The sequence below is a fragment of the Eleutherodactylus coqui genome, chromosome 8 (assembly GCF_035609145.1).
Source record: "Eleutherodactylus coqui strain aEleCoq1 chromosome 8, aEleCoq1.hap1, whole genome shotgun sequence".
Taxonomy (NCBI): domain Eukaryota; kingdom Metazoa; phylum Chordata; class Amphibia; order Anura; family Eleutherodactylidae; genus Eleutherodactylus; species Eleutherodactylus coqui.
Genome location: NC_089844.1, coordinates 135,831,679 through 135,859,163, shown reverse-complemented (window position 1 = coordinate 135,859,163; position 27,485 = coordinate 135,831,679). Strand labels below are relative to the sequence as shown.

Genomic DNA, 27,485 nt, shown 5'->3' with positions numbered 1-27,485 from the left:
ACAAGGAGAGAGACAGACACCTCCCCCTGATCATCTGGGACATCCTACACACTACACCATTGATCCCCTGCATGCACCATCACCTAATCAATAAGGTTGATCGGGGATCCCACAAAGCAAGAGCAAAAAAAAGGGGGAGCAGCTGCCTCTACTACTAGGGGGGTGGTGGGAGGGAGACACATTTTTTGGGGGGGTGGAGGTTGGTCCTCCTGCTGATTGCTATGGAGTATTTCATGATGCCCGCGCAGAAAGTACCCTCCCTGCAACACTTCAGGAAGACGGAAAAAGAAGTCATTGGTGGTCTGTGTAGGTAGGTACCCATGCCTGTTGGTGGGGCACATGGCCGGAGCTGGGTTTGCATGCTGCAGATCTTCTTAGATCACCTTGCAGGCAAGAAGGGGAGGGAGGGGGTCAGCTGTGTGTTCTTTAGAAGGGGCTGCAGATTGCCGGGGTCGTCCATTGCACCCCTAAAAAAAAAAAAAAAATGCAGCCGGGTTGTATAGAAGGGGGTGATGGGGTGGAAGTGGGGGAGAAGGGCTTTTTAAAGGGCGCAGGGGAAGGTTTGTCACTTGCAAACAGACCCACGTGGTGCCTCGGCCATGCTGCAGAGCTGAGCTCAGGGAGCATGCAAACACTGCCAGGGAAACCTGCTGCTCCTGCCTCTGGCCACCCCCTTCATGCCCTTCCTAGTTGCCCCTCTGGATGCAACTGGGGGCATTTAAATACAATCTGTGGGCTCCCTTCCCAGCTGCACACAACACACCCCCTCCTGGGCAATCAGCTGATTTCTCAGCATTTCAGATGCAATTGGGCTGGAGACAGGCAAGCAGCACTAGACTGCAACGCTTCCAAGTGCTGGGGGACTAGAAGTGCCAGCATGGCACCGTGGCTTGCCCAGTCACATGCTGCTTGCATCTATTAGTATGCCATGCTGTCTGCACAAGGTCATATAGTGTTGTAGTGGAAGGCTATCGGAGGGGGCTTTTTTTTTAAAAGATCTTGGTGCAAGGTCAAGAACGGTACGTAGTCGTACGACCAATCGCTGCGCCGCCTATAGACGCAAGATGCGTTTTGCGCCATAAGCAGTTGAGGTCTTGGCAGTATCATGCCCGTGTGGCCAAGTTGGCACGTCGGGATAGTCGCTAACGTAATGCTACCATTTATACGCATCCTTTTATTTAGGATAGGGGTACGCCAAAAGAACGGCGGTCTATAAGTGAGCGACTTCTGGACGCGCTATTGGACGACGGTTGCCAACGGTGACTTCACTCGGCTCATAGTTGGAAAAGACGCAACCGTTTTGTCTTCGACTCCAGCGTAGTCGCTTCCTTATCAGAAACTATATAGATGTTATTTCGCCATGGCGATGGCTAAGATGGTGCTAGGCGTAACCGAATGTTGGTAAAGAAATTGCCAATTTTATCAGACTGGCATAGAGCGGCAACTATTTTGAAGTTCGTTTTACGCCCCGCGTTAATTATTGGCACTGATTTGTGACTTTGTCGCCGGTGTCTGACCACAAGGTCATGTGTGTAGCTATATATATGACTGCAGACCAGCACTGTAACAAGTGAGTTAATCTTGTAACACGCCCCCTCCATATTGCTGCCCTACTCGTGTTATCATTGTCACTATGGCTGGGGTGAGGGTAGACCTGCATATTAAGGTCCTTGTTCAGGACAAGCCGAGGTTTAGAGGCCGTTTTGGCCCCCATTCATGACCTTGCCGCCTGTTTCCACGCTGAGGGGGCTGTGAGACATGCTATAGCGCAGACAGGCCTGGCCGTGACTCTGCAGCCCGCCTGGAGTAGGAGTGTCGGAGCGCACAGCCTGTCGGGAAATGTAGTGCGGTGGTGCAGGGAACGCCGGGAGACGTAGTCTGCGACTGACCACGCTTTCTCCTAAGCACAAAGCATGGCACAGGGGCAGGTCATGTGACTGGTGTTTGCTGCTTTAGGCGGCTGTGCACCAAGGGCAGCTCTGTGTGTAACCACTACGTGCTGTGTGTTATGTCATCCCTCTCGTAGTCGTGTGCTTTGTCAACGTTTAAATAAAGTTTTCAAGTTTTAGCTAATCTCCATTTGCTACTCAGCTGAATAAAATGGGGCGGAATAAAGACTCTTGCAATAAACAAACTTTAGGGGGAGATTTTACGCCAGTTTTCTGCATTTTGAAAGACTTTAGAAACATGGCGTTTGGACCAAAAATGACATTTGTGAAACCTGTTGATCTATATGTCCACAGCTGTTCGTATGCTGCTCTGGTAGTGATGGATCCAGGGTGGCTGGAAGCGCCATGCAAAATATTTGGGATAGCCCCCCCCCCCCCCCCCCCCTTTTTCCTTTTTATTTCCCTTGGCACAACTTAGTTTTGAGTTGGATGCACACCCAGCATTTTATTAATGGGGTTCATCCGGGCTTTTTGCTGACTTTGTATATATTTTATTTCTTGTGTCCTGGCGTTACTACTTATGGGGGAAAAGGAATGCAAAAGATGTGAACATAAAAAAAATCAATGCCTATTTAATAAGTGAGATGTCGTGTGTTTTTAAAATTTTTTTTAAATAAAGTTTTTAGGAGCAAAAAATGCATCTGCGGATTTCCAACAGAATTCTCGTGGATTTCCGGTGCGGCCAATCTGCAAGAATTCCGCTGGAAATCCGTCCTGTGTGAACCCAGCCTTACTCAGGGTAGCAATGAGCTGTCCTCGGTGTCTTTTGGGGGGTCAGCTCCTGGCACCCCAGGTAATCATTTGTTGAAGTGGCCATAACTTCTCTGGCCCATCATGTATGCAGCATCAGTATCGTAGTCCTGGAAAACCGCGTTAACGCTAGACTGAAATCAACAGTGACATTAAGGCCGGTTTCGTACAAATGTATTTGCGCCGAGTATTGCGCACGGAAAATTTGCGTGCAATATGCAGTGCATAGAGCCCATTGCGTATAAGCTTATTTTGCGCATGTGCTTTGTGCCAAAAAATACGCAGCATACTCTATTTTCCTCATTTATGCAGGGAAAGGGCACATATTGAACTAATTTCACTAATGACCCATTTCGTTGAATGGCAGCATGGTTGCGTCTTTTTTTGTGTGCATGGAAATGCATATGATTTGCGCACGCAAGATACAGTAAAACATACATGCACGCAATGACTAATGCGCTTATGCCCGTGTGACTGACCCCAGCGCCTGGAGGGAGGAGCGCGTACTCACCCGCGCCTGGCGGCCCCGGCTCTCTCATGTGCCGGCTGACGGGCAGCCGGGGCATGCGCAGACCGGAGCCGGCGGCCGGGTGAGTGACGTTTTTGTGCGAGGCTCTGCGAGCCCCGCACAGAAATATGACATGCCGCAGTTTGTTTGCCGCGCGGCCAAACCGCGGCTGTCTGCATAGGAGTGCGTAGTGAAATGCACTCCTATGCAGGCTTCAGTGGTGGAAATCCCGCCGCGGGATTTCTGCCCGTGTGCAGGCGGCCATAAATAAAAATCTGGCCAAATTGGCACATCGACGATTAGGGGGTCAAAGTCTAGTCTGTTGTAGGCTTAGACAGCACACAGACCCAAAATACAGTTGTGCAAATGAGCCCCTAGGGTGCTTTTACACAGGACAACTTGTTGGGTGCCCATGCCTGACAGGTCGTCTCAGCAATGATTGTTCCTGCGTTTTTACATAGGAATACGGATCGCCGAGTGACTAGAGGTGCAGTAGGCCAGGGATCATTCCGGCCTGCTTGTCTCTATTCACAGTAAACAGGCAGTGGTTTCTAGACTGCCTGACACGGGTCGATTAGTCTTTCGGTATTTATGGCTGCTGAAACTAAAACGGCAAACAAATTTGTTCAGTCGTGAGTGCATTTAGACGAAATGATGGGCCCGCCTAAAGGGACCCTTAACATGGGCCAGTGCTATGTAAATTGGGCTGAATGTCTCATGCTTCTTTACACTCCACCTCACGGCTGTTGTATATGTATTCCCGACAGGCTCCAGATACCGGTACCAGGGAAGGAGAGTATAAAACTTACATCCCAGGACTCTGGTGGGTCAGCTGCTTTCAGCAATAGGCTAAGGGTACTTTTAGGCCAGCTGCACACGGCCGTGACTTGCTCCGCCTCGGAATATTCCGCTGCGAAGCCCGTCACGGCGCCCCCCCAGAGACCCCATACTTACCAGCGGATCCGGCGCTCTGGGTCCCACATGACGCTTCCCCGGCTGCCGCGGCACGTGGCACGCCGGCCGCGTCATATGTGGCGGTAGGCGGGGAAGTGTTTTCACGCTATCTTCCGCTGTGCTACAGCTGCAATGGAAGCCGTCTGCGCGTACACCCGCGGCAAATAGAGCATGCTGCGGGTGAGGACGGGAGATTTCACGGTGCGGAATTCCGCACCGTGTGCCCTGAGCTAGTAGGTTCGCGGCGGAAATCCGTTCGTGGGAAGGAGGCCTTAGACGAGCTGATTATCGTTTGAGCAAGTGACGTCATCACTAGCTTGTTTGTTCTCATTCAAATGAGAATCGTTCAGGCGTTCCCATTCGCTGTATAAGTGACCGAGAGGGACTGAACGAGCGCTGGTTAAACCGAATGATAAGTGAATGAGCCAACGATTACTTTATGGTTGCATAAAATGAATGACTAACGAAAAGTGAACTGTAATTGTTTAGACCAAACGATTGTTTGCTGCCGTTCGTTTGAACAATTATTTTTAATTTTATTTTTTACAATATTGGTTCTGTCTGAAATCACCTTAAATTTATAGGGCTAAAAGTAGGTGAGTCCCTTCAAACTGGAGATGACTGACAGGAAGTTCAGAATGTCTACCTCTCATATACCGTAGTTAGTTCATTATTAGAGATGAGCGAGCGTACTCACTAAGGCAAATTACTTGAGCATTGTCTTTTTCGAGTACATGCCTGCTCGTCTCAAAAGATTCGGGTGCCTGTAGGGGTGAGTTGTGGGGGAGAGAGCGAGCGATCCTTTCCCCGTTCCTCCCCACTCTCCCCCGACTCTTTTGAGACGAGCCGGCTTGTACTCGAAATAGGCAATACTCGCTTGAGTAATTTGCCTTAGCGAGTACGCTCGCTCATCTCTGTTCATTATATAACTGGGCTGAGGACCTCCAGAAGCCTTGCTATACATGGCTGTGACTTGAATTGGCAGTTCTAGAAGCGCCAGCTTCAGCTTTAATGCCGCTTTTTAGTAGGAGAATCTGATCCTATGATTTCCTCATTTATCAAACCGGGCACTGTTGCCCATAGCAACCATGGATTCATCTCTTAAACGCAAACCAAAAGCTGTGCGGTGAGGGTTGCTATGGGTAACAAGGCCACTTTTTCAAGGAGACCATTTGGATAAAAACTCCCTGCTTTGAGGGTCTACTACGGTATTCGCTTGTGTTAGTTGGCAACTTTGCACCTGTTAACAACCTCAAAAATATTTTTTCACTCTTTTTAAGCCCTCATGTCCAGGGGCGAGGTTGGATTCCGCATGTGGGAGCCCGCAGCAGAATATGACCGTGCCATGGCTGAGGGCCCTGCTTACCCGTTTGAGTGTTCTCTTTTTCTGTACTGCAGATGTGTGCGAAAGCGCTGGCGCACATGTGCAGTAGTGTTTTTTTTTTTTTTTTTTTTCTTCTTCCTTCAAACTCCCTGCTTTCTTGCGGAATCCGCAGCCCGTCCGCAATGTTGCCGTGGATCGGTCAGCTTCCATTGACTTCAATGGAAGCCGTCCATGTGGGAATCGCACTGAAATGAAGCATGCTGCGATTTGATTTCCGCACCCAAAGGTCCGCAAATCAAACTCGCATGCTTTAATTCAGTTGTGGGCGCCCATGTTTTCCTATACGCAGCTTGAACTGTGACTCGTTCGTGCGGGTGCCCCACAATTCAAATCCGTCTGTGGACATTTGGCCTTAGTCTTGTACTGTGCCATAGGGCCTTACATGGCGACTGCCGATGGGTAGCGATCATAAGATGTGTACAACCCAGGGTGGCATTATAGTTACCCTTTGAAAATGCATGTAAACTTGAAGTGATATTTACATTAATTTTAATTGGGTCTCACTGAGGAGGACATGACGCTTGAGTCTATCAATATGCCATGCTGTTACTAGATATAGGGCTTCTACAGGGTGGACATGGAAAACTAGGCCGGCACCACACTTTTTTTGAAAGCTGGCTAAAAGAAAATCTGTGTGTTGCCCATAGCAACCAATCACAGCGCAGCTTTCACTTATACTGCTGAGGTAAAATAAGAGCTGCACTGTGATTGGTTGCTATGGGCAACAGACAGATTTTCTCCTAGCCAGTTTTGAGAAGTATGGTGCCGGGATACTTTTTTGTGGCCCACCCTGTATTACATTACAGTATATGTGCTGCGCCCCATTATGGAATGCATAGAAATGTGTCGCTGAGTTGCAAGCCATGTGACCATAATGTAGATGGAACTTGGTCATAGCGGCAGCCATTGCAGCTCATAGACCATAATGACATTCGTGGCATACTACGATGCTTATTACTACTGTCTCTGGCAAAGCACATTTGCAAATCAGTCTTCTGTTAGATATGGTATACCAGCTGTCTATCTAGCCTTAGGCCGCCGTCACATGGGCGTATTTCTGCACGCGCAATAGTAAGCGAATAGAACCCATTGAATTCAATGGGTTAACTCAGATTTCCTTATTTTCCCACACATTTCGATTTCAAATAAGAATTGGCGCATGTTATATTTTTCTGCATATTTGCACACCAAACGCCCCCATAGAAGTTCATTGGGGGTTGCGTGTAATACACTGGGAGATGCGTGAAACGCTGCGTAATTGTGCAGGAAATAAAGCCATTCGGAGCATGAGCGGAAAAAGGATTGTTCGCTCCACAGAACTGCTGCATGTGCAAATGCGCATACGCCTGTGACGCTGGCTTTGGTCTGTGTACACAAAAGTATTGCTCGATTGACCGACCGATGTCTGAGTTTATACAGGCAGATGCATCGTTGGCTCGTTCACGTATACAGCGAATGTAAGCGACTGAGCGATTAGTGAACGGGCCAAAGGATAACGTTTGTCTGCATAAAATAAAGGGAACGCAAATGATTTATTGTTCGCTCATTGGCTACTTTTATGCTGAAATATTATCCTTAACTTCTGCTTATCTGAGTGACTTTAAACGCTTATCTTTCCGTGTAAAAGGTCCTTTAGGTCATATCCTCATCTAGGTGTGCATTGTATTACGCTAGTTACACTAATCCTGATGCACTGATGTGGAAGAACACAAGCCGGTGGCGGCGGCGCTATCCTCTGGGCAATTCTCTGTGGCGTTCTCTGGGCCGCTCATCCATGTGGAAGGCAGCCTGAACCCAGTTGGTTTGGAGTCCATCCTTACAGATCACATACCCCCATACATGCTGCCTTCCCTGGAAGTTGGGATCTTCCAAGACGATGCAACATGTCACATGGCTAGAAATGTCAGACAGTGGTTGGAAGAACACGACCAAGACTTCCAAGGACTTCCCTGGTCCCGAACTACCTAGATTTGAACCAAATTCATCATCTCTTGGACCTCCTTGATCGTTGTGTTCGCTCTATGGATCCATCTGTGGGATGCCCTCAGTACGGCTCCAGATACCTGAGACAACCTACCAGCTCCTTATTGAGTCACCCCCAACCCGACCAGCTGCTGTCAATGCGGCACACAGTGGTTACTGAGGATATTAGCTGGTGGCCATCATAATGTCACTCGACTAGTTTCTATATAGTATAATAGTTTCTATATAGTAGTTTCTATATAGTATAATAGAACTCTCTAAACCTCTGACATTGAGCTGCAAGGTGTCCTCCTCGAACCTCCAGCAATCCTGTTACTACAAGGAGAAGCTAACGGCGCCTACACACTTGTATATTAACTTTAAGATTATATTACAACAATGTAAAATATGGCAATGCTTTGTCCTTTACAACAAGAGACACTGTTTAAAGGTGCATTTACACGCAATGATTATCGCTCAAAACTCTATCAAACGATGGCATGTGAGCGATAATCTTTGTGTGTAAACGCTGCCATAGTTCACTTTTTGGCTGACCTATGATTTTAAGGTGAGCTTAAAATCCATCGTTTAGCCAGAGAGAGTTAACAGGGACCGCACACTGTGTTTTGCATGGGAGTCGGAGATTACATTGTGAGAACAAAGGGGCTGTATGCAGAGCTCAGACCACATGCTGTGCTCTGCAAACAGCTCCGGAGGCCCTTTTACATGCAAATGAAGCTGCTGAAGTGTTAATTGGCATCAGTGTCCATTAACAGTTTATGCAAAAGATCACTAATACTGTCAATCTTTCAATCGTTTGAAAGATTCTTTGCGTGTAAATGGGACTTAAGACCTTTAGACCTCCTCACCTGCTTGAGTTGCAAATGACAAAACTGATCCATCCAGTGGTCTTCTACCGGGTCCATCCTCTTGGGAGCTACAATGGTGGCAGCCATAATGGTTATCACTAAGCTCCTCTATAAATTAATGCTTTTAGATCTAGATGGTGGAACTGACAAATACATAGTATAGAAAGGCATAATTAGGGTTCTTTCTCTGCCTTCTAGCTATGACTTGTATCCATCTCAAATGGAAAACTGGATTTATGGCTGCCTGAAAGGAGAGGAACAGGGAGCTGCCCTACTTGTCCTGCTTCCTGGCTTGGATGTAGAGCCACTTTTTCTGCCTTGAGCTATAAATGCAGCTCTTTCACTTGGTGAGATAAGGGGGTGCAATAAGGAAGGAGTGTAGGTAGGCCAGTAATGTTATCTACCGTCGGAGTCTGGCTTTAATGTGGTTTTTATTGCCTCCCAATAAGCAGGTTGTTTTCAAGAATTGTTTAGTTGTGGGCACAGACCCAACCGTGGTGTCCTCATCAAAGGTTGCTGTGGACATATTAATGTATGCTAAAGCGTAAATCTGACCACTGATACCAGGTCAGAGTTTTTGTAAATTACCTGCCATGGAGTGAACACCTGAGATGGACAGGAAAAAATATGGCCGACACATGGATGGTGTTGGTTCTTAGGCCCCCTGTCCACGGCAGTGTATTCACCGGCGGTAATAAATTGCTATGGAAAGCGCTGGCACTTGTCCACAAGCGGAGAATCCTTTTGATTCTCTGCTCGCGGCGGGCAACTCGCAGCATGCTGCGACTTGCCCCTATTCTCCGCGGTCAACCTATCTATTAGATAGGGCTGACCGGCAGAGATTCGGCAGCGGCTTCTGCTCCGGGCGGCGGCAGCAGCCGCAGCGGAGCTTTGCTGCGGGATACCGCATCGCCCGTGGACAGCCGGCCTTAGAATTAGTATCTAATGTTTAGCACATGGCTATTATGGCTCCATGAAGACTCTGAACTGTACTGGACTATGGAAGTCAATGGGCCTATTTTGTACATCCTGTATGCCCTCAATCGTATAACGAGGCATAGGGGTTTTTTTTTATTTTTTTAATTTATTTATTTTAAATGCCATATTACGGCGCTATACTCTATAATACAAAGCTGTAGGGACTTTTATGTTCTGCCCTTAAAGGGGCTGTCCATTTGTAAACTATTGATGGCCTATGCTTAGGATAGGTCATCAATAGTTGATCAGCAGGAGTCTCTGGCCAGGGATCCCTGCTGTTCACCAGGCTGGTGCACTGATCCCATTTCTACAGGAAGCAGACAGCTCCATTCCCACTATAGTGGCCAGGTTTGGTATTACAGGCCAAGTTACCACTGCAGGGAATGGGACTTGTGTGCAATACCAAGTCCAGCCACTGCGATGGGAGCGGAGCTGTCTACTTCTGCCATAATCGTTTCAGTGCGTGACAGCACCATATTGGCTAACAGATGACCGGAAAGGATCCCGCAGACTCACTGATCTACTATTGATGACCTATGCTAAGGATAGGCCATCAGTAGTTCACAGCTGGATAACTCCTCTATGGTTGAATGCTTTTGTTCTCATAACCACCACTACTGAGAGCTTGCTTAATATGTTGTCACGGATTCTGACTTGTAAGATAAAGGCTGGGTTCAGACAGTGCGGATTTGCCACGGAAATTCCATGTGGAATTTCACTGCGGCAAATCCACCCGCAGCCGCTAATCCTGGTATTGGCCAGCCATGTAGACAAGTTTTGTCAAAAATCTCGTCCACACTGGGCGACCAATCCGTCGTGGCAAAGCCAGCATGGATTCCCTGATCACAGCATGTTTTTTAAATTTATTTTTTCTTTCCGTTGCGGCCGCGCTCCTCTCTATGGAGGAGCCGTCCGCAACGGAAAAGCATAATGCGGCCAAGCCGCTCCAAAACCCGTGGCTAAGTGCCACGGGTTTTGAAGCTGCACTTTCCCTGCCGAAATTGCGCGGTTTTTTTTGCTGCAGCAAAACCGCAAGATTTCCACCGAGAATACGTCCCATGGGAACCCAGCCTAAAGCATAACTTCACCAAAAACGCCCCCTACTAGTGGCCCGTAAGCGCTTTCGAGGAGGCCCTAATGAGTATTGCCCCCTAATGCATATGGCCATTTTCCAGCTTGAACCAAGGTTTATAGATGTGAGGTACATTGTATCTCTTGAAGGTACCGGATCTCTGTGACTATTGCTTCAGCTCATAAAATGGCTGCTTCCACCGCGGTGTTGACAAGTGGCGCTATAAGCGCTCTTCTGGCTTTGTCTGCTGGAAGTAATGGAGGATGTGTAAACAGTTTTATTGCCCGTGGAGCCAGATATTATTATGCATGGGATTTATGCAAGGCATCTGTAACATCCCATTGCTATGAGGTGTCTTGCTGCTGTGCTTTGTCCTCTGGTTAATCATGTCCTGTGACTAATCCCATCTATATGAGGGGGGGGGGGGGATGGATTTGGTGGGGGCAGGAAGCTGGAGTTCCCTCATTCTACCCTGAGGGGGTCAGCTGCCTTCATTCCCCTTCTGATATTGTCATCTGGAAATTATTACAGAGCCCTCCAGGCAGACAGGAGGGATGAAAGGGGGGTCCTCAGATCCGCTTCCATCCTCTTCCTGTAAGAGGCCACACACGGAGGTGCCTAATAGGTCACATTATGGAAGCGGAATGATATACACCCACCTTAACCCCTCCTTTGCTAAAAGTTTTCCACAAAGGACATGTGTGCTTGTATGGAACATGCATGCGTGCATCTGTACTGTATCAAAATAACTTTTTTTTTTTTTTTTCTGATTTCTCTCCACTAATCATGTTGGGGTGTACGTGTTTTTGTCTTGCAGCCTAGCAAACATCCCCTTGACACCGGAGACGCAACGGGACCAGGAACGGCGGATACGTCGGGAAATCGCGAATAGCAATGAACGCCGCCGCATGCAGAGCATCAATGCTGGCTTTCAGTCTCTGAAAACTCTGATTCCCCACACAGATGGGGAGAAACTAAGCAAGGTGCGTAATTTTGGGGAATCCAGTACACAAAACAATACATGATCAGATTCATATCTTTGCCTTTCATAGAGGTTTCATTTTTGTGAGCAGTTTAAAGGGATTTTTTATAAAGACTGCCCCTCTTCCCTTTTTAAAGGGGTTGTCCCACGAAACAAAGTTGGGGTATACACTTCTGTATGGCCATATTAATGCACTTTGTAATATACATCGTGCATTAATTATGAGCCATACAGAAGTTATTCACTTACCTGTTCCGTTGCTAGCGTCCTCGTCTCCATGGTGCCGTCTAATTTTCAGCGTCTAATCGCCCGATTAGACGCGCTTGCGCAGTCCGGTCTTCTCCCTTCTGAATGGGGCCGCTCGTGCCAGAGAGCTGCTCCTCGTAGCTCCGCCCCGTCACGTGTGCCGATTCCAGCCAATCAGGAGGCTGGAATCGGCAATGGACCGCACAGAAGACCTGCGGTCCACTGAGGGTGAAGATCCCGGCGGCCATCTTCGCAAGGTAAGTAAGAAGTCACCGGAGCGCGGGGATTCGGGTAAGTACTATCCGTTTTTTTTTTTTTTTGTTTTTTTTTAAACCCCTGCATTGGGTTTGTCTCGCGCCGAACGGGGGGCTATTGGAAAAAAAAAAAAACCCCCGTTTCGGCGCGGGACAACCCCTTTAATGAATTTCTAAGTTTAAAAAAAAATTTACTTAAATATTGCAGTTTTCACATTGGCCACTAGAGGTCAGGTTGGTAAAAAGCAAACAATAAACTCTTTACAGCATACAGTAAAACTAAATGTTTTCTAATCCTGTTATCGCTAGTGAGTGGAGGGTTATTGATAAAATGGTATCTATATTGTACTGTGTGAGACTAGACGAGCAGCTTCCACACTAACATGTTAAGGTGTATTTACACACAAAGATGGCTTTTGAGTGATCGTTTTTGCATAAACTACTACTTAGTACTAATGCCTATTAGTACTAATTAGTAGTGTGTGAGCCGCCTGGAGCTGTAGTCAGAGAGCAGACCTCCTGCTGTTTATGGAAGAAATTCCCTTTGTTCTACCATGGGGCTCACAGCTGAGACAATGTTAGTAGCACTTCCCCGGGCAGAAAACTGCGTGCGGTCCATCTGCTCAGCTGTTCTGCTAAACGATGGATTTCATGCCGAACTAAAACTCAGCGTTCGGCAGAAAAGTGAAAGACGGGCTCATTTACATGCAACGATTATTGCTCAGAAGATGGCTTTTGAGCAATAATCGTTGTGTCTAAATTAAGGGCTCATGCCCATGGACAGAGCGGGATACGCCCACAGTTTTACGCCATGGGGATAAACAAAAAAGTCCTCACTGGCGATCGTGGAAAAACGATATTAACGGAGACCTCCTGCCACGTAAAAACGCAGTAAAATGGAACATGCCGCGAATTAAAATTTTTTTTTTTTTTTTTCCCCCTTCTGTAAATCCGCGCCTTCCGTGTCCCTCCCGCTGGTTTCCGGTATTCCTGCAGGCTTCCGTGCAGTTGTCAGCACCGACAGAGCATCTCTTGCTGTTAACAGGGTTTCAAAACCCTGCCTATTCAACGCCGCAACTCAGCCAATTGGAGCCATCCCTTGATGCAGCAATCTGATTAGCCCCATTGAATGGCTGCCTATTCAATTCAACGCCCCAAAATAGAACAGAATTGAAAAACGCTGCGTTTTAACACTTGTCTGCTAAGCCCCATTGAATGGCTGTGATAGGTTCATCGAGTGCCAGCTCTGATTGGATGGGTCATTCATTAAATAGCTGTTATTGGCTGAGCTGCGTCGCTCGAGAACCAATCGGGGCCAGTGCTCGATAAAACAATCAGAACAATCTCTTGCCGGAGGCGGGGGTTTTACATTCTCCGTTAACAGCAAGAGATACTCTCTCTCGGCGCTGACCACTGCATGGAAGCCTGCAGAAACGTCTGAGGGCTTCAGGAGGGACCTGGACGACGCCTGCTAGGTGAGGGTGTTTTTGTTTCTCCTTTTCTTTTTTTCATGTAGTGTAGCTAGGGCTTATATTTTGGAGTAGGGCTTATATTTCAAGCCTGCCCCAAAGATCAAAGTGTGTTTAACACTGCCAAAAAAGCTGTGGCACGTTGTTAGCAGCGCTGAAAACTCTGCCTATTTCAACGCCCAAAAATAGAATAGACCACTTGCGTTTAATGCTTGTCTGATAAGCCCCATTGAAATGAATTGCAGCATTGTACAGCGTTTAGCGCAGCGCTTTAAACGCTAAAAGAAACTGCCTGTGTGAGAAAGGCCTTACTGTAAATGCCCATTTTATCACCTATTAAGTGGTCTAGGGCAGGGGTCCCCAACTCCAGTCCTCAGGGACCACCAACAGGTCATCTCTTAAGGATATCCTATAGTAAGAACACCTGTGGCAATGTCTGAGGTACTGACTATAATTACATCACCTGTGCAATACTGAGGAAATCCAGAAAACATGACCTGTTGGCGGTCCCTGGAGTTGGGGAACACTGGTATAGAGGGTTTAACCCCTTAGTGACGAAGCCTGTTTGCGCTTTAGTGACGGAGCCAAATTTTGGAAATCTGACCTGCGTCACTTAACATATCATAACTCCGTGAAGGCTTTACATATCCAAGTGATTCTGACATTGTTTTTTCGCAACATGTTGTACTTCATTTAGGTGGTAAAAATAGACCCATAGAATTTGTGTATATTTATTAAAAAACCCCAAAATGGGAAAATTTTGAAAAAATTGTCTTTTTTCACTTTTTCAACTGTAATATCTCAAATATGTGCAAACATACTGTACAAATTTTTGCTCAGATATATATTTTCATCTGTTCACTTTATTCTGAATGCACGTTTGAAAAACTTTCATTTTTTTTTTTAACCATTTAGGAGACGTACAAATTTAACATTACTTATCAACATTTTGAGGAACGCTTTATTTTCCGGCACCAAGCCAAGATTGTAAAGGCTCATAGGTGTCAGAATTATAGATAACTCCACAAATGACCCCATTTTAAAAACTACACCCCTTAGTGTATTCACTGAGGGGGGGTCAGGAGTATTTTGACCCCACAGTTTTTCAGGAATTAATGCAATATACAGTAAAAAAAATAAAATTTCATATTTTTGCAAATACGTAATTTTTAACACAATTTTTTTTTTATACTGCACATGAAAACGAGGATTTACACCTCAAAATGCATACCCCCGTTTGTCCTGTGTTCAGAAACATACCCATTGTGGCCCTAATCATCTGTCCGTATGTACAACGGGGCCAAAACTGAAAGGAGCAGCCGGTGGCTTTCAGATCAGACATTTTGCTTGAAGGCGTTTTAGGCCCCATTGGTCACTTGTAGACCCCTCGAGCGGCCAAAACGATAGAGAACCCTCACAAATGACCTCATTTTGGAAACTAGACCTCTTAGCGCATTAATCTAGGGGTGTACTGCATATTTTGACCCAACAGTTTTTGAATGAAGCAAAGCAAAGCGGAAGGAAAAAAATTACGTGTTTTTGTTTTTTTTGGCAATTATGTCACTTTAAAAACATTTTTTTTTTTTGGACAGCAGACATATAAATGGAGGCTTTCACCCAAAAATGGATACCCCCGTTTGTCCCGTGTTCAGAAACATACCCATTGTGGCTCGAATCTTCTGTCCGTATGCACAATGGGGCCCAAACTGGAAGGAGCAGCGGGTGGTTTTCAGAACAGACATTTTGGTTGAAGGTGTTTCAGGCCCCATTGCCCACTTATAGAACCCGTGAGCAACCAAAACGACAGAGAACCCCCACAAATGACCCCATTTTAAAAACTAGACCCCTTAACGCATTCATCTAGCGGTGTACTGCGTATTTTGACCCCACAAGTTTTTAAATGAATCGAAGCAAAGCAGAAGGAAAAAATTACGTTTTTTGGTTTTTTTGGCAATTATGTCATTTTAAAAATAGGTTTTTTTTGTACAGCATACATAGGAATGAAGACGTTCACCCCAAAATATATACCCCCATTTGTCCCGTGTTCAGAAACATATGCATTGTGGCCCTAATCTTCTGTCTGGATGCACAACGGGGCCCAAACTGAACGGAGCGTCAAACTTTAACTGTCTTGACTTTTACGTGATCGCCATTATCCATTGGATAATGGCGATCACGTGACTGAAGACCGCTCACCGCGGCCCCCCCGTGACATCTCTAAGCTCTTGTCTACCTTTAGTAGCCAGGAGCAAGGAGATTTAAAATTTTCTCTTGCCCTCCCCAGCTTCTGCGCTTGCGTCCGCCATTTTGGCGATGGGCGTGTGCGCCAAAACTGGGGGAAGGTCCGCGGATAAGGATCCCGTCAGGGAACCTCGCTGGTGGCCTTATTTAAGTAATTTCACCTCCCCTCACGGATCCGATCTGCGATGGGAGGTGAAAATTGAGCTTTTTTTTTTTTACTTTTATGTGATCGCCGTTATCCATTGGATAACGGCGATCACGTGACTGGGAAACGCGTACTGTGGCCGCCCATGAAATCTCCAGGCTCTTGACTACATTTAGTAGCCAGGTGCGGGGAGATTTTAAATTACCGCGCCAATCTGCGGCTTTTGTGCCTGCCTCCGCCATTTTGGCGATGCACGCATGCGCAAAAGCCGGGCAAGGTCCGCGGATAAATCTGGGGGCTTAAGGTACCTAATTTCATCTCCCCTCATGGGGAGATGAAACAAACTTTTTATCTTTTTTTTTTTTTTTTTTTTTTTTACATGATCTAGCAGCGATCATGTGACCGGGAACCGCATACAGCGGCTCCCGGTGACAGCTCCCTGCTCTCGGCTACTCATTCTAGCCGGGGGCAGGGAGTTTTTAAACTTCCCGGGCCTCCCGGCTCTCTGCGCGTGACGTAATTCGCTGGCAGCAGTACCGGGAAGAAGACCTAAGGATCCGGACGCTGCGGAGGACCGGGGGTGAGTACTCTCAGCTCCCCTTACGGATCCGATCCGTAAGGGGAGCTGAAACTTTAATTGTTTTTAACTCTGCATTGACTTTTAACACGATCGCCGGTATTCGGTGAATACCGGCGATCGCGTTACCTCCGGTAACCGGCAGCATGGAGCTATCATGTCCTGAGCCTGCAGGGCTGTCATTCCTAGAGGATGCATAAAACTACGTCCTCTAGGAATAAAGCCCAGCCGGCCAGGATGTAGAATCCCGATGGGGCAGTCGTTAAGGGGTTAATAGGTGTAAAACATGGTAACGACTGCAGTCTGTGCAAAAAAATCACCAGATGATTGGTGGTTGAACAATTGGCCTCTATCTAGTGTGTAATGACAAGCTTAAACAGGTTGTCCCACGAAACCAACTTATGCCCTATCTTATGACTAGGGTAGAATTATCTGGTGGAGGTCCAACTACTGGAGCCCTCACCAATCACAAGAACTGGTGTATCACAGGTCCAAAAATAAATGGAGCAATGGTCACTTGTGTACACTACTGCTCCATTAGTTTTAGTGGGCCTGCCAGAGATGGCTGAGTATGTGTGTTCTGAATGTAGAACGGGGTGAAAGCCACTGCCAGACTGTGCGCGCAGCTACTTATTACCCCAGAACCAAAGGATTGTACAATTTAAATCTGCCTGATTCTTATCTTGCCTAACATCTGCTGTCGAGGGAGCGTCAGGAGGCTCCATTAGACATCTGATGACTATCCCGACCCATTGGAATAGTAGAGTTCGGCTGATGTATATCTAATGTATGTGGCCACCTTTTAGTCATGGCATATACTTATGGAAATTTTGGTAAAATGTCTCCAGTGCTCTAACTTTGTACAATGTCTTCTCTACACAGGCAGCAATACTGCAGCAGACGGCAGACTATATATTCTCCCTGGAACAGGAGAAGACCAGGCTATTGCAGCAGAATACCCAGCTTAAAAGGTTTATACAGGTAAGGTGTACAAATTGCTTGCTATAGATGCATACAACTCAGGCCACCCTTACACAGGTGGTTTTTACAGATTTTAGTGTGGCGCTTCAAACACCACGCTAAACGCTGTAAAACTCCTCCATTGATTTCAATGAAATGTCTCAGGTGAGCGTTCAAACACGATCTGCTCTATTTTAGGGTAGGGCATTTCAGCATTTTTGCTGGGGTGCGTTTTAACGCTGTTGAATGAATTTGTGGTTGTTTGGTGCATATTGCAATATATTGTACAGAGCAGGGCTTATTCACACGAGCATAGGTGTTTTTACGTGCCCCCGTTGGCACCGTAAAAACGCGGGAACGGGCCCAGCACACATACGCCGAGCCTAGATTGCCGTCAGGCGGGGGAGACAGTTTAGCTCTGCTAAACAGCCTTTTTGCTGGCTCTTGGGAAGGGGGTGGGAGCTAGTGTACTAAGCTCCCGCCCATTGTTGGCTGCCAGTAATGGGGCGGGAGCTTGGCAACTAGCTCCTGCCCCCTCCCATTGCATACAGCCGTCAAGGGGCGGATAGAAGGGGGTGGGAGTTTAGCAGACACTTGAGCAGCTAAACTCCCTCCCTTCTCCGGCAGCTGTCATAGGCTCCCATAGGAGTCTGGCAGCGGCCGTATTCCAGCTGGGAAAGCTAGTTCCTGAACTCTTTCCTGGCTGGCGTAAAAGCGTTGAGCCAAAATGCCCTATTTCGCCCAACCGGGCGGTTTTATGCAGCAGCATATCGCCCGTCTGATCCGAAGCATCAGATGGTAGCATATATCGGCTGGCCGTGAAAATGGCGCCGATTTTATCCGCTCATGTGAATGAAGCCTCAGAATTACATCCAGACTTTGGTACTTATAATTATAGCGGCCTCTGCCTATTGCAGGAGTTCAATGGCTCATCCCCTAAGCGACGACGGGCTGAAGACAAGGATGAGGGCATTGGCTCTCCGGATATATGGGAAGAAGAAAAAGCAGAAGACTTGAGGAGAGAAATGATCGAATTGAGGCAACAACTGGATAAGGAACGTTCTGTGAGAATGATGCTTGAGGAGCAGGTAAATGCTTAATGTTTGACTTGAAGCACCTGTAAGGCTTGGTATTGTATGAGGCATGCAAATGGCATATACAACAATACTCGCCCATTAGTTTCCTATAGGAAGAGTGATGCTGGTAGTGTAGGCTGGCACAGTATATAGACTGGCACACTGCATGCCTGTTATACAGCATCTGGAAGGGGTATACCCATCTTATAAAAGATACGCCATCACTTTATGATCTGTAGGGTCAGATATATGGGGATCCTCACTGATCCTGAGAATGAAGGGTCCGTAGTGCTGGTTTAGCACAGCGTCCCATTCACTGCATTCTCCTGCATTTTGGTTTCCTGGCTACCCTCGGCATCATGTTATAAGATGGAAATGCCCCTTTTTAAAGTTCCCTGATGCTTACGTTATCAGTTCCCTATAGTATTCTAATTGACTGATATAACTGGCAGGTGCGGGCTCTGGAAGCTCACATGTACCCTGAAAAGTTGAAGGCTATAGCTCAACAAATCCAGGAAGAGGGAGGGCAGGGAGAATCGAATGAGTCACTGGACAGGGATGACCAGCCTCTCCAATCTCAGGTGAGACTGATAATCCTTTTTCCCACTATATTAGAGCACTCGTCTGTTCCATAGGCTGGAAACACTTGATCTGGCTGGCTGCACATGGCCTGACAACACCCACTCATAGCAATCAGTGGTCGCACGATTCTGCTGGTAAATTGTGCAGCTGTTGGTCATGTGGGTGGGCATGGTTTGGCTGCATGCGGCCACCTAGAACCTGTGTCCTCAGCCTTAGTCCCTATGCAGTCTGCAAGCCTGTTAATTGTTTCCTGTTTAACATGTGAGGTGGTTCCGTGCCGTAATCCTATGTTTATGTGCCTTCTGATAACCCCTGTTTGCTAACAATCTATATCTTGTCCCTGCAGCTCCTGGCACCACATGTGCCCCTGGCGCCTACTCATCACCCAACAGTAATAGTCCCAGCTCCACCACCTTCTCATCACATCAATGTTGTGACTGTGGGACATTCCTCAGTAATCAGTTCTGTGTCCACATCCAGGCAAAACTTGGACACGATTGTGCAGGTGAGTGTGAGATAAGGCGGGAGGAGTTTCAGCAAATGTAAAACTTTTTATGGTGTTGGCAAGAGCATAGCACAGATTCAGAAGAGCATGTAACGGCTTTCCAAACAAGATGGGTAATGTTAAAAAAAACGGTCCTGTTCTGCTAAATGGCAGAAACCTCTTCAAAGCGACTCTCTGGTTTTCTGGACAAAGATCGCCAAACTGCTTCTCTGACTATCTCGTGTACACTGCATTAGTATACATCATTGGTCTATGGCACTAAACTTGCTTTGATTGCCCAATGCGGCCTATGTGAGCAGCATTGCCCAGGCAGTGCAGCACGTAGAGTCTTAGACTACCAGTGTACACTAATGCAAAGCGTGCATAAGCCATCTTTGTTTACCCAGGATGCTTTTAAGAACCACTGCGAGCAAAACTTTGTCAATTGCCTACCAATCCTTGTCAATTGCCTACCAATCCTTGAGTATATTAATTGTCCTAATATGCAATTTGGGTCAACCTGGTGGAAACAGTTTCCCTAGAATGGCGCAGACTTCTTAGCCTGTTAGTATAACTACACAGTAATCTATGCCAGCTAGGAGCTGGCATAGATTTCTGGTAATAATTTATGCCAGTTTCTGGCGTAATTTATGCATAAATGTGTTGCTCTAAGGTTCTATGAGATGTAATGTGCCTGGGGCAGATTGTTGGCGTTTCATCTGGTCGTGGGTATTCATTTTGGTCAGAAGTTATTTGCATTAATATACCAATTCATAGACCCCAAAATTGGCTTATTTGGTGTGCTTGATGAAGAATTGTGGCAAGATCCATTTTTAGAGAAACTTTATTTTCGGCCAGGAAAACGGTTTTCATCAAGTGTAAAACACAAGAAAAAGAGTTACAGTAGAACTCCAAAAGTTCAGTCACACCGCTGGTGCAAGGTACTATGCAGTAGCCCAGTTAGGGTCCCGACTCCCCGGGTCCACCGTTGGTCATCAATGCAGAAAAGGAGAAGAACCAGGCAGCATTCATTAAAAATCCTCTTTATTAGAATAGCATGAGGAAGCAAGCAGCATTGCCTCCTCAGGCTATTCTAATAAAGAAGAGGATTTTTAATAAATGCTGCCTGGTTCTTCTCCTTTTCTGCATTGATGACCAACGGTGGACTCGGGGAGTCAGGACCCTAACTGGGCTACTGCATAGTACCTTGCACCAGCGGTGTGACTGAACTTTTGGAGTTCTACTGTAACTCTTTTTCTTGTGTTTTACACTTGATGAATGAGCGATCATCCGCTGTTAGAATATGGATTAAACTGGTAAATTCTGTTTTGAAAAAGTGTGCGTAAATCGTAGTGCCCACAGAAATTCCAAAAGGTCTGGAATATTTGGAATAATTGGCCTCTAATGGTCAAGTAATGTTTAAAAAAAAATGTAATTTAAAAAGTCACACATTTTAATTTCCTAAATCTTCCCCCTATAGTGTTATACTGTTGCTACCCCCCCAAATGGGCAGCTGTAACCTGTGGGGATCCATATCGCTGCAGCACCTCTTTAGAAGAAATTAAGCCGTAAACCCTGCACATTGAAATCAACCCTGTCTATGTCATACACAAATCTTACAGGTCCTCCAGAATGAAACACAAACTTTGTAGCCATTGTAATAATAGGTGAGGGTCTTGAATATGGGACTTCAAAACTTCCTGGTCTTTCTTGCCACCTATTTACCTCCCTGCTTCTACCTGTTTCCACTAGGCCATACAGCACATAGAGGGCACACGAGACAAACAGCTGCAGGAAGACGAGCAGCGAAGGGCAGTCATCGTGAACGCTGCACGCCCGTGTGAAGACTCAGACACCGCATCGGACACAGAATGTGATGAAAGCGAGGCAGATCAAAACAAGGATGATGTAATGGAGGACCCCTGACATCTACTACCCTTCCCAGGACTGGGCAAGAGACTGGGGAAACTGGAGGGGAGGAGACTGTGAGGGTACTTGAGGGAGGACAGTCAGGGGGTCGCTCCCTGCCAGCTTTCTTCCCAAATCTGTAGAGTTTTTATAGGGTGGTCTACTGCTGACCGCAAAGATACTGTAATGAGGTTGTTGAGGGTGAAAAAAGGGTAAAAGCACTAAGGGGTTGTTCGGTCTTTTTAAGACAAAAAGGAGGAGTGTCATTGTGGTAGAGGTGCTTACAATATATATATTTTTTTTTTCCTTTTTCCCGTTTCTTAAATTTGCAGCAGCCCCTTACATCCTTGAACATTTTTTTTTCTTCATGCCTCTCCCAGCAAAAGGGATGTAGGCCTGCACTTCGGAAAATAAAGTCCCTCTTGGTCAGTATATAGGTATAACAGAAGGAAGCGTAGTCCTACTGCCCAGGAGATAGTAGGTATGGTATTAACGGATACTCCATACCCTTCACTTTATACCTTTATAGATACATTTTATACTTCTATATTTTATAGACCTGTCTGTGTATAATATTCCTATATTTAACACCCATCGCTTAAAGGAAACTTTATCTCCAAGAGGCAGGTTGTGGCAGTGTTCTGGATATAGCTTAGCCCAACTTCTTGAGTTATCAATGTCCATTTACGTGATATTTTGTCTACTACAATTCTAGCTGCCTAAAGGACAAAATGCTGTGCAGGCCTTATTTTCTTTTTTGCCACATGGTGGCACTCTAGAGAACAGATTTCTTTAGGATCTTGCATTCTAAAATGTATGATAACTTTCATAAAGTCTTAGGGACCCCAAGTTTTTAGCTATATGCAAAGTCTTAGCACTACATTCTGGCTTCTGTATTTTTCATTTACTTTTCCGTTTGCTGCTGTGGCCTTCAATATTTTTTTTTTTTCCATGTTAACATACATCTGCTCTGAAGTCGGGGTTGGTTTGGAATCTGTAAATAGTTTAGAGAATTAAACCTAGGATCAAAGTTGGGTTTATACTGGCATTATGCATAGTTGCGATCTTATGATATTACACAATGTTGCTTTACTGCATATACTGGCCAAATGCAATGCTGAGCTATACCAAATGGTTCAAAGTTATCAGAAAAGAGGTAAAAAATATTGACTTTTATTGTCAATTTCAAGAGATTGCAATGGTCCGAGTGTAAAGCAGCGGTGAGACGTTAAGCAAACTTTAAAGCTAATATTCATTGTTGGCATGCAGATCTCCTCTGAGGGGTATCCTTCACCTACAATCAATCCGGCTCCTACAAGTTTACTTTGTTTTGAGGTTTTACTAGTTCCTTGTAAACGAAGGCCTTCTGCATACTAGTGTATTTGGGGGGCCATGTGCTCTGTGATTCACAGGCTGCACACAGCCCCATTTAGCCCATGAGGTTATGCAGACTGGTGCTGTTCATACGGACCACTCCTCATCGCAGATTAAAAATGGGACATGCGCTGTGTCCATGTGAATTGGACCGGTGTCCGTGTGTTGCGTGATACAAGTTGTTCCCGAACCTCTCGGGTGCAACTTGTGCACTTGGTCTAAGGCTGTATTTAGACAGCCGTAAGCAAGTAGTGCCTAAGGGACTGGGGTGCAACAATCTTCACGCAGAACACGGACACTCAGACTATTATGCGGCTATATGTTGTAGGGGTCAAAGCAGTTTTAAAATGCCTTTGTAGAGGCTATTTCTAATACATGGAGGGGACCAACCATTGACCTACTCCCTATTGGCTAAGGGTTTGTTCAGGATTAGGAAGACCTGACTTTTTGCTTTTGAAGAAAAGAAAAAAAAAAAGCCATACCTGTCCATGGATAACATCTTGTGTATCCTTTCATCTCCTCTGGAGTGAATGGGACTGGGATGTGATACCACCCACAAACTGTGGATAAGTGTGGCGCTGTTTCAGCAAGAAAGTGGCCGTGTTTTTGTGATCATCGATAACCCGCTTCTCCATGGGACGTGATCGTGGCTGCTAAAACCCCTGATATTACCAAGGAAAACTGCAAATGGCCAATCCTTTCCTATACAGCAACCCCTGTATGGAAATGTATTATACAGCACCCGTACTAATGAGTGAGCACCCTTTTCTTTTAAATTCTATATGGATGAGCCTAACTCTTCAGAGCGGGAACTTTCTTTATAGCCGCTCTCTGGCCAGTAGATAAGGACTTTATATCTCTATGCTCTGATCTGGTATAGAAACGGGTTGTCCAGGTGGGTCAACCCCATTTTTAAAATGCGCAGAGTGCGCCTCCTGATGCCAGTAGATAATCGAAGGTTGTACTGCTATCAGCTTGTTATAGTACCTAATAAAGGCCCGTTTACACGTAACGATTAGCATTCAAAAGTTGTTCAATTGAGAAAATTTTGAGCAATAATCGTGCAGTGTAAGCGCACAAAAATCGCTCATCTGTTCCTGGTTTGTTAAGCTGACTTCAGTCTGCCTAAAAAAAAAACCTCGCTGGCTTGTCGTTCCCCGCTCAGCACTTTACATAGTAGGTGAAGCGCTATGCGAGAAGCCCGCGATCCAGCGACAAGTCTTTCTACGCAAATGCTCTGCACCAGTGCTGACTACCTTGGCGGTGATGTTGGCGCTTGCGCAGTCGTTTGAAAGACTGTTGGCCCGTGTAAAAGAGCCATTACTCTTGACCAAAGAAAATCCATATTAATGGCGCAAGGCAGGTTGGCATGGCTTCAACTTTGAGTCATATGAGGCAAACTGGTTTCTAGGCATGCATTGTGTAAACCTTTTCCGTAGGGTTTCCATGCAGCATTTATCACATGCGTTTGGCCACAGCAGATGGGCAGGGATTCAGTCGCTGGACGATCCTGCCTGTAAGCCTAGCAAGATTGGCCACTGCGGGCGGGCAGGGTGTCAAAGGCATGCAGTAAATGAGGCATGGAATCCCATCCTGACAGAAATGTTGGGAGTCCCTAGTAATCAGTTTGTAATTACGTAGGACATTAACTTGGGGCCCTTTTACACGGGTTGCCTGACAGCTCGTCTCAACAATGATCATTTCCATGCTTTTACACAGGAATGGCCATCCTGAGTGAATGGAGGCGGCTGGGAATCATTCCGTCTGCCCGCCTCCATGCACAGTAAGCAAGCAACTTAGCTTAACGACTGCCTGTTTACACGGGCTGATCATCATTCAGTTTCTCTGCATGTATAAACTGAATGGCGAATGAATTACCGTTCAGTGTAAATGCATGCACAGACTGAGCAATAATTTCGATTTCAGCTGGATCGCAGGAATCCGAATGATATTGGCCCGTTCAAAAGGGCCCTACACAGAAAACGAAACCCATTAAGTTCACTGGGATTATTCACATGCGTGTACTTTGCATGTGCAGCTGTGTCATGCTTATTGTAAAAGTATATTTAGGTGGAAAACACCTCCTAAAACCCCCAGAATTGCTTCCTCCATTGCTTGTAGATAAAGGATACTCCTAAAGGGCTATGCTGTAACACATGAGGAGGGACTGACCTGCATCGTTTGCAGCAGAGGGGAAAGTATTGGATTGCTATGAAAATGTGGCAACCTTTTCATTAAAGGGTTTGTACCAGAATCACCAGTTATTCCCCACCCACAGGAGAGGGATAACTGGATCGGTGGGGGTCTCAGCGGTTGGACCTCCACCAATCAGAGGATGGGAGTCCCGTGTCCTCCATCCTCCTTACTGCGTCCCTTGGTAGGGGGGAGGGGCTAGTAAAGTGACCACTTCAGTGACGGGCAGAGGGGGACATGGGACACCCGTTATCTGGATCATTCGGCAAGTTCTCCCATATCCTATGAATAATTAATAACTTGTGATTCTGGTACGACCCCTTTTTATAAGAGGGGTGTCAGTAGCTAAGCAGGCTGACAAAGAATCTCTTAACCTAGCACTCTTCACAGACTTGGATCATTTTAAGGGATGACAATACTTTAAAGTATACCTTTTGTCTAGACATGGTGGCCACATATAGTGGCCCTGCTAAGGTATGCGACATCAACCAACCCTGGCTTAATGAATAGGATTGATGCTTCACTATGACCAGGCAGTAAGGTAGACTTGTAGTGAGCCCTCTTGACTGAGCCAAGCCCATCGGGTCTAGCAGTCAACTTGTGCCAGTGTGTTTTAATGCAGACTGCAGATGCCAGGGTGGTTAGAAATCTGATGCTTCTGTACGTGGAGGTGCGGGCCCTAACTGATTCCTCCACTGTTTACTTGTTACCAATGTGTGTGTTTTTTATTTTTTTGTTTGTTTTTTATAATTCTCTGATCATAAGCACTTAAATGTAATTTTTCTTTGTCTGCTAGGTATAATTCTGCCAGTAATGATGCTATATGTTAGGTAGACCGCTGACTCCTCCCTCCTCAATGGCCGCTGAATAAACTAACCTATTGTGACTTACGGTGGTAAGAGTGCTGGCACTGACTCGTAATGGGTGTTCCCACCTTGGCCTATCCTAGCTGAGATGAGAATACCCCTGTGTGTGCTGCAGCCAGGGTGGGCAGGAGTACTAGAGCAGCCCGCTTGGCCGTTCATTTGATTCGCAACCCCCTGGACTCAATCAGGTTAAAAGGGGCCTATGGCTTCGTTCACCACGAACACAGCCTAAGGCGGCTACACATGGGCATATGTCTCTTAGTAACCTTGTGGTGATTGCCACATTTTACCCTCTATTGATCAAGGCCCATTAATTGAATTCTTATAATATTATATAAAAACACGTAAAATGTTTTCTAATACGTGATGGAACATTATTTGCCATGTAATCAATTTTACACCCAATTTTGACAACCCTTTTTGTATAGGTAAGGTAAACTCTTCACCGCAGTAAGTTACATTGTTACTTTTCAGCATAGGAAATGGAAGGATGCCGCATCTTTAAGACTTGGCCCCACCCATTCCCAACACTCCTCCCCCCTCTTCACCTTATGATTGATCTTCCTATAATTTTTTTTTTTTTTTTACCATTTCAGCTCTTGTGTTTTGAGGGAAAAAAAGCTATTTTATATTTTGTTAAGAAAGTGACATAAAAACCCTGCAAGGCATCGCGGCCTTTGTAAAGAAACAAAATAAAAATGTTTGTACTTTGTTTTTTTAGAAATGTGTTTGTCTTGTCTTCATTCCTTACATGCGGAAATGGGCTCTGCTAACTTCTTTTAAGTATGAAGAAACCAAGGTTGATTGTCACAAATAGGACTACATGGCAGTAAGGAGTATGAAACTCAAACCTGTGGGCCATTGCCAAGTAGTAGATGATTGTAGAACTCTTCTACGTCCGCTTGCTTTAAAGTATAACTGCTTTCTTAACTTTTTTGACATGTCAAAAGTTTTGATTGCTGGGAGTCTGGATGCTGAGACTCCCGCTGAATGAGCCAGCAGAAACGCTCATTCGGGCACGGTCAATTAGCCCATCTTGGCTAGCGAGCAATGACTGAGCTTGAAAAAGTGCTTCAGTTGGCTTGTTCTAGCAATCATTGGGCATCTGAGCAGCTGGACCCCCAGCGATCAAAACTTTTGACACTCCTTTTATGCCATGGCAAAAGTTTTTAGAAAGTGCAGTTACATAAGCCCAACCTGCATTACATTTAAAAAAAAATCTAGGAGTCTTTGTCCAGGTCCCTCCAGCGCACTTCTTGCAGTGCTCGGTCACCTACAGCAGATCACTTCCTGGTTATGGCGTTCATAAATCCTACCTCCAGGAAGCAATGACTCTGATTGGTTCATAGAGCGCTGCGTTGCTTGGCTGAACAGCACTCGAGAGACAATGTGATGACTGTGATTGGTTTTTCGACAGCTGTTCAGCAAATCACAGCCATTGTGTTGTGAAGGCGGGATTTGTAAATTGGCCAATCAACGCAGTGGTTCAGCCAATTCATAAATCCCTCCTCCACAACGTGATGGCTCTGATTGGTTGGTTTATTAAGTGCTGCATTGATTGGCTGAACATTGGTAGAAGAACCAATCACAGCCATTGCATTGTGGAGGCAAATTTATGAATTGGCTGAGCTACGGCATTGATTGCCCAATTTATAAATCCCGTCAAGGCCGTGACTCGGCCAAATTCATAAATCCCGCCTCC

General features: G+C 46.0%; 1 protein-coding gene across 2 annotated transcripts; it reads left to right on the top strand.

The window, feature by feature from the left end:
- Positions 1–26,507, top strand: TFAP4 (transcription factor AP-4). 2 transcript variants are annotated; one of them, XM_066576484.1, is made up of 7 exons: positions 1–310; positions 11,244–11,409; positions 17,223–17,321; positions 18,218–18,388; positions 18,829–18,957; positions 19,305–19,463; positions 21,195–26,507. In XM_066576484.1, the coding sequence occupies exons 1-7, from the start codon at positions 222–224 to the stop codon at positions 21,366–21,368; spliced, it is 987 nt and encodes a 328-aa protein (XP_066432581.1). In that variant the 5' UTR covers positions 1–221; the 3' UTR covers positions 21,369–26,507. The 2 variants fall into 2 exon arrangements, with proteins under 2 accessions (XP_066432581.1, XP_066432582.1); XM_066576485.1 differs by lacking the exon at positions 18,829–18,957.
- The last annotated feature ends 978 nt before the right edge of the window (positions 26,508–27,485 follow it).

What these genes read in the sequence shown, in the direction of transcription:
- TFAP4 (XM_066576484.1), top strand. Translation starts at nt 222, where the DNA reads ATGGAGTATTTCATGATGCCCGCGCAGAAAGTACCCTCCCTGCAACAC. An exon ending in ATGGGGAGAAACTAAGCAAG is followed by an intron (nt 11,410 to 17,222) that starts GTGCGTAATTTT and finishes TTCTCTACACAG; the next exon opens with GCAGCAATACTGCAGCAGAC. An exon ending in ACCAGCCTCTCCAATCTCAG is followed by an intron (nt 18,958 to 19,304) that starts GTGAGACTGATA and finishes TTGTCCCTGCAG; the next exon opens with CTCCTGGCACCACATGTGCC.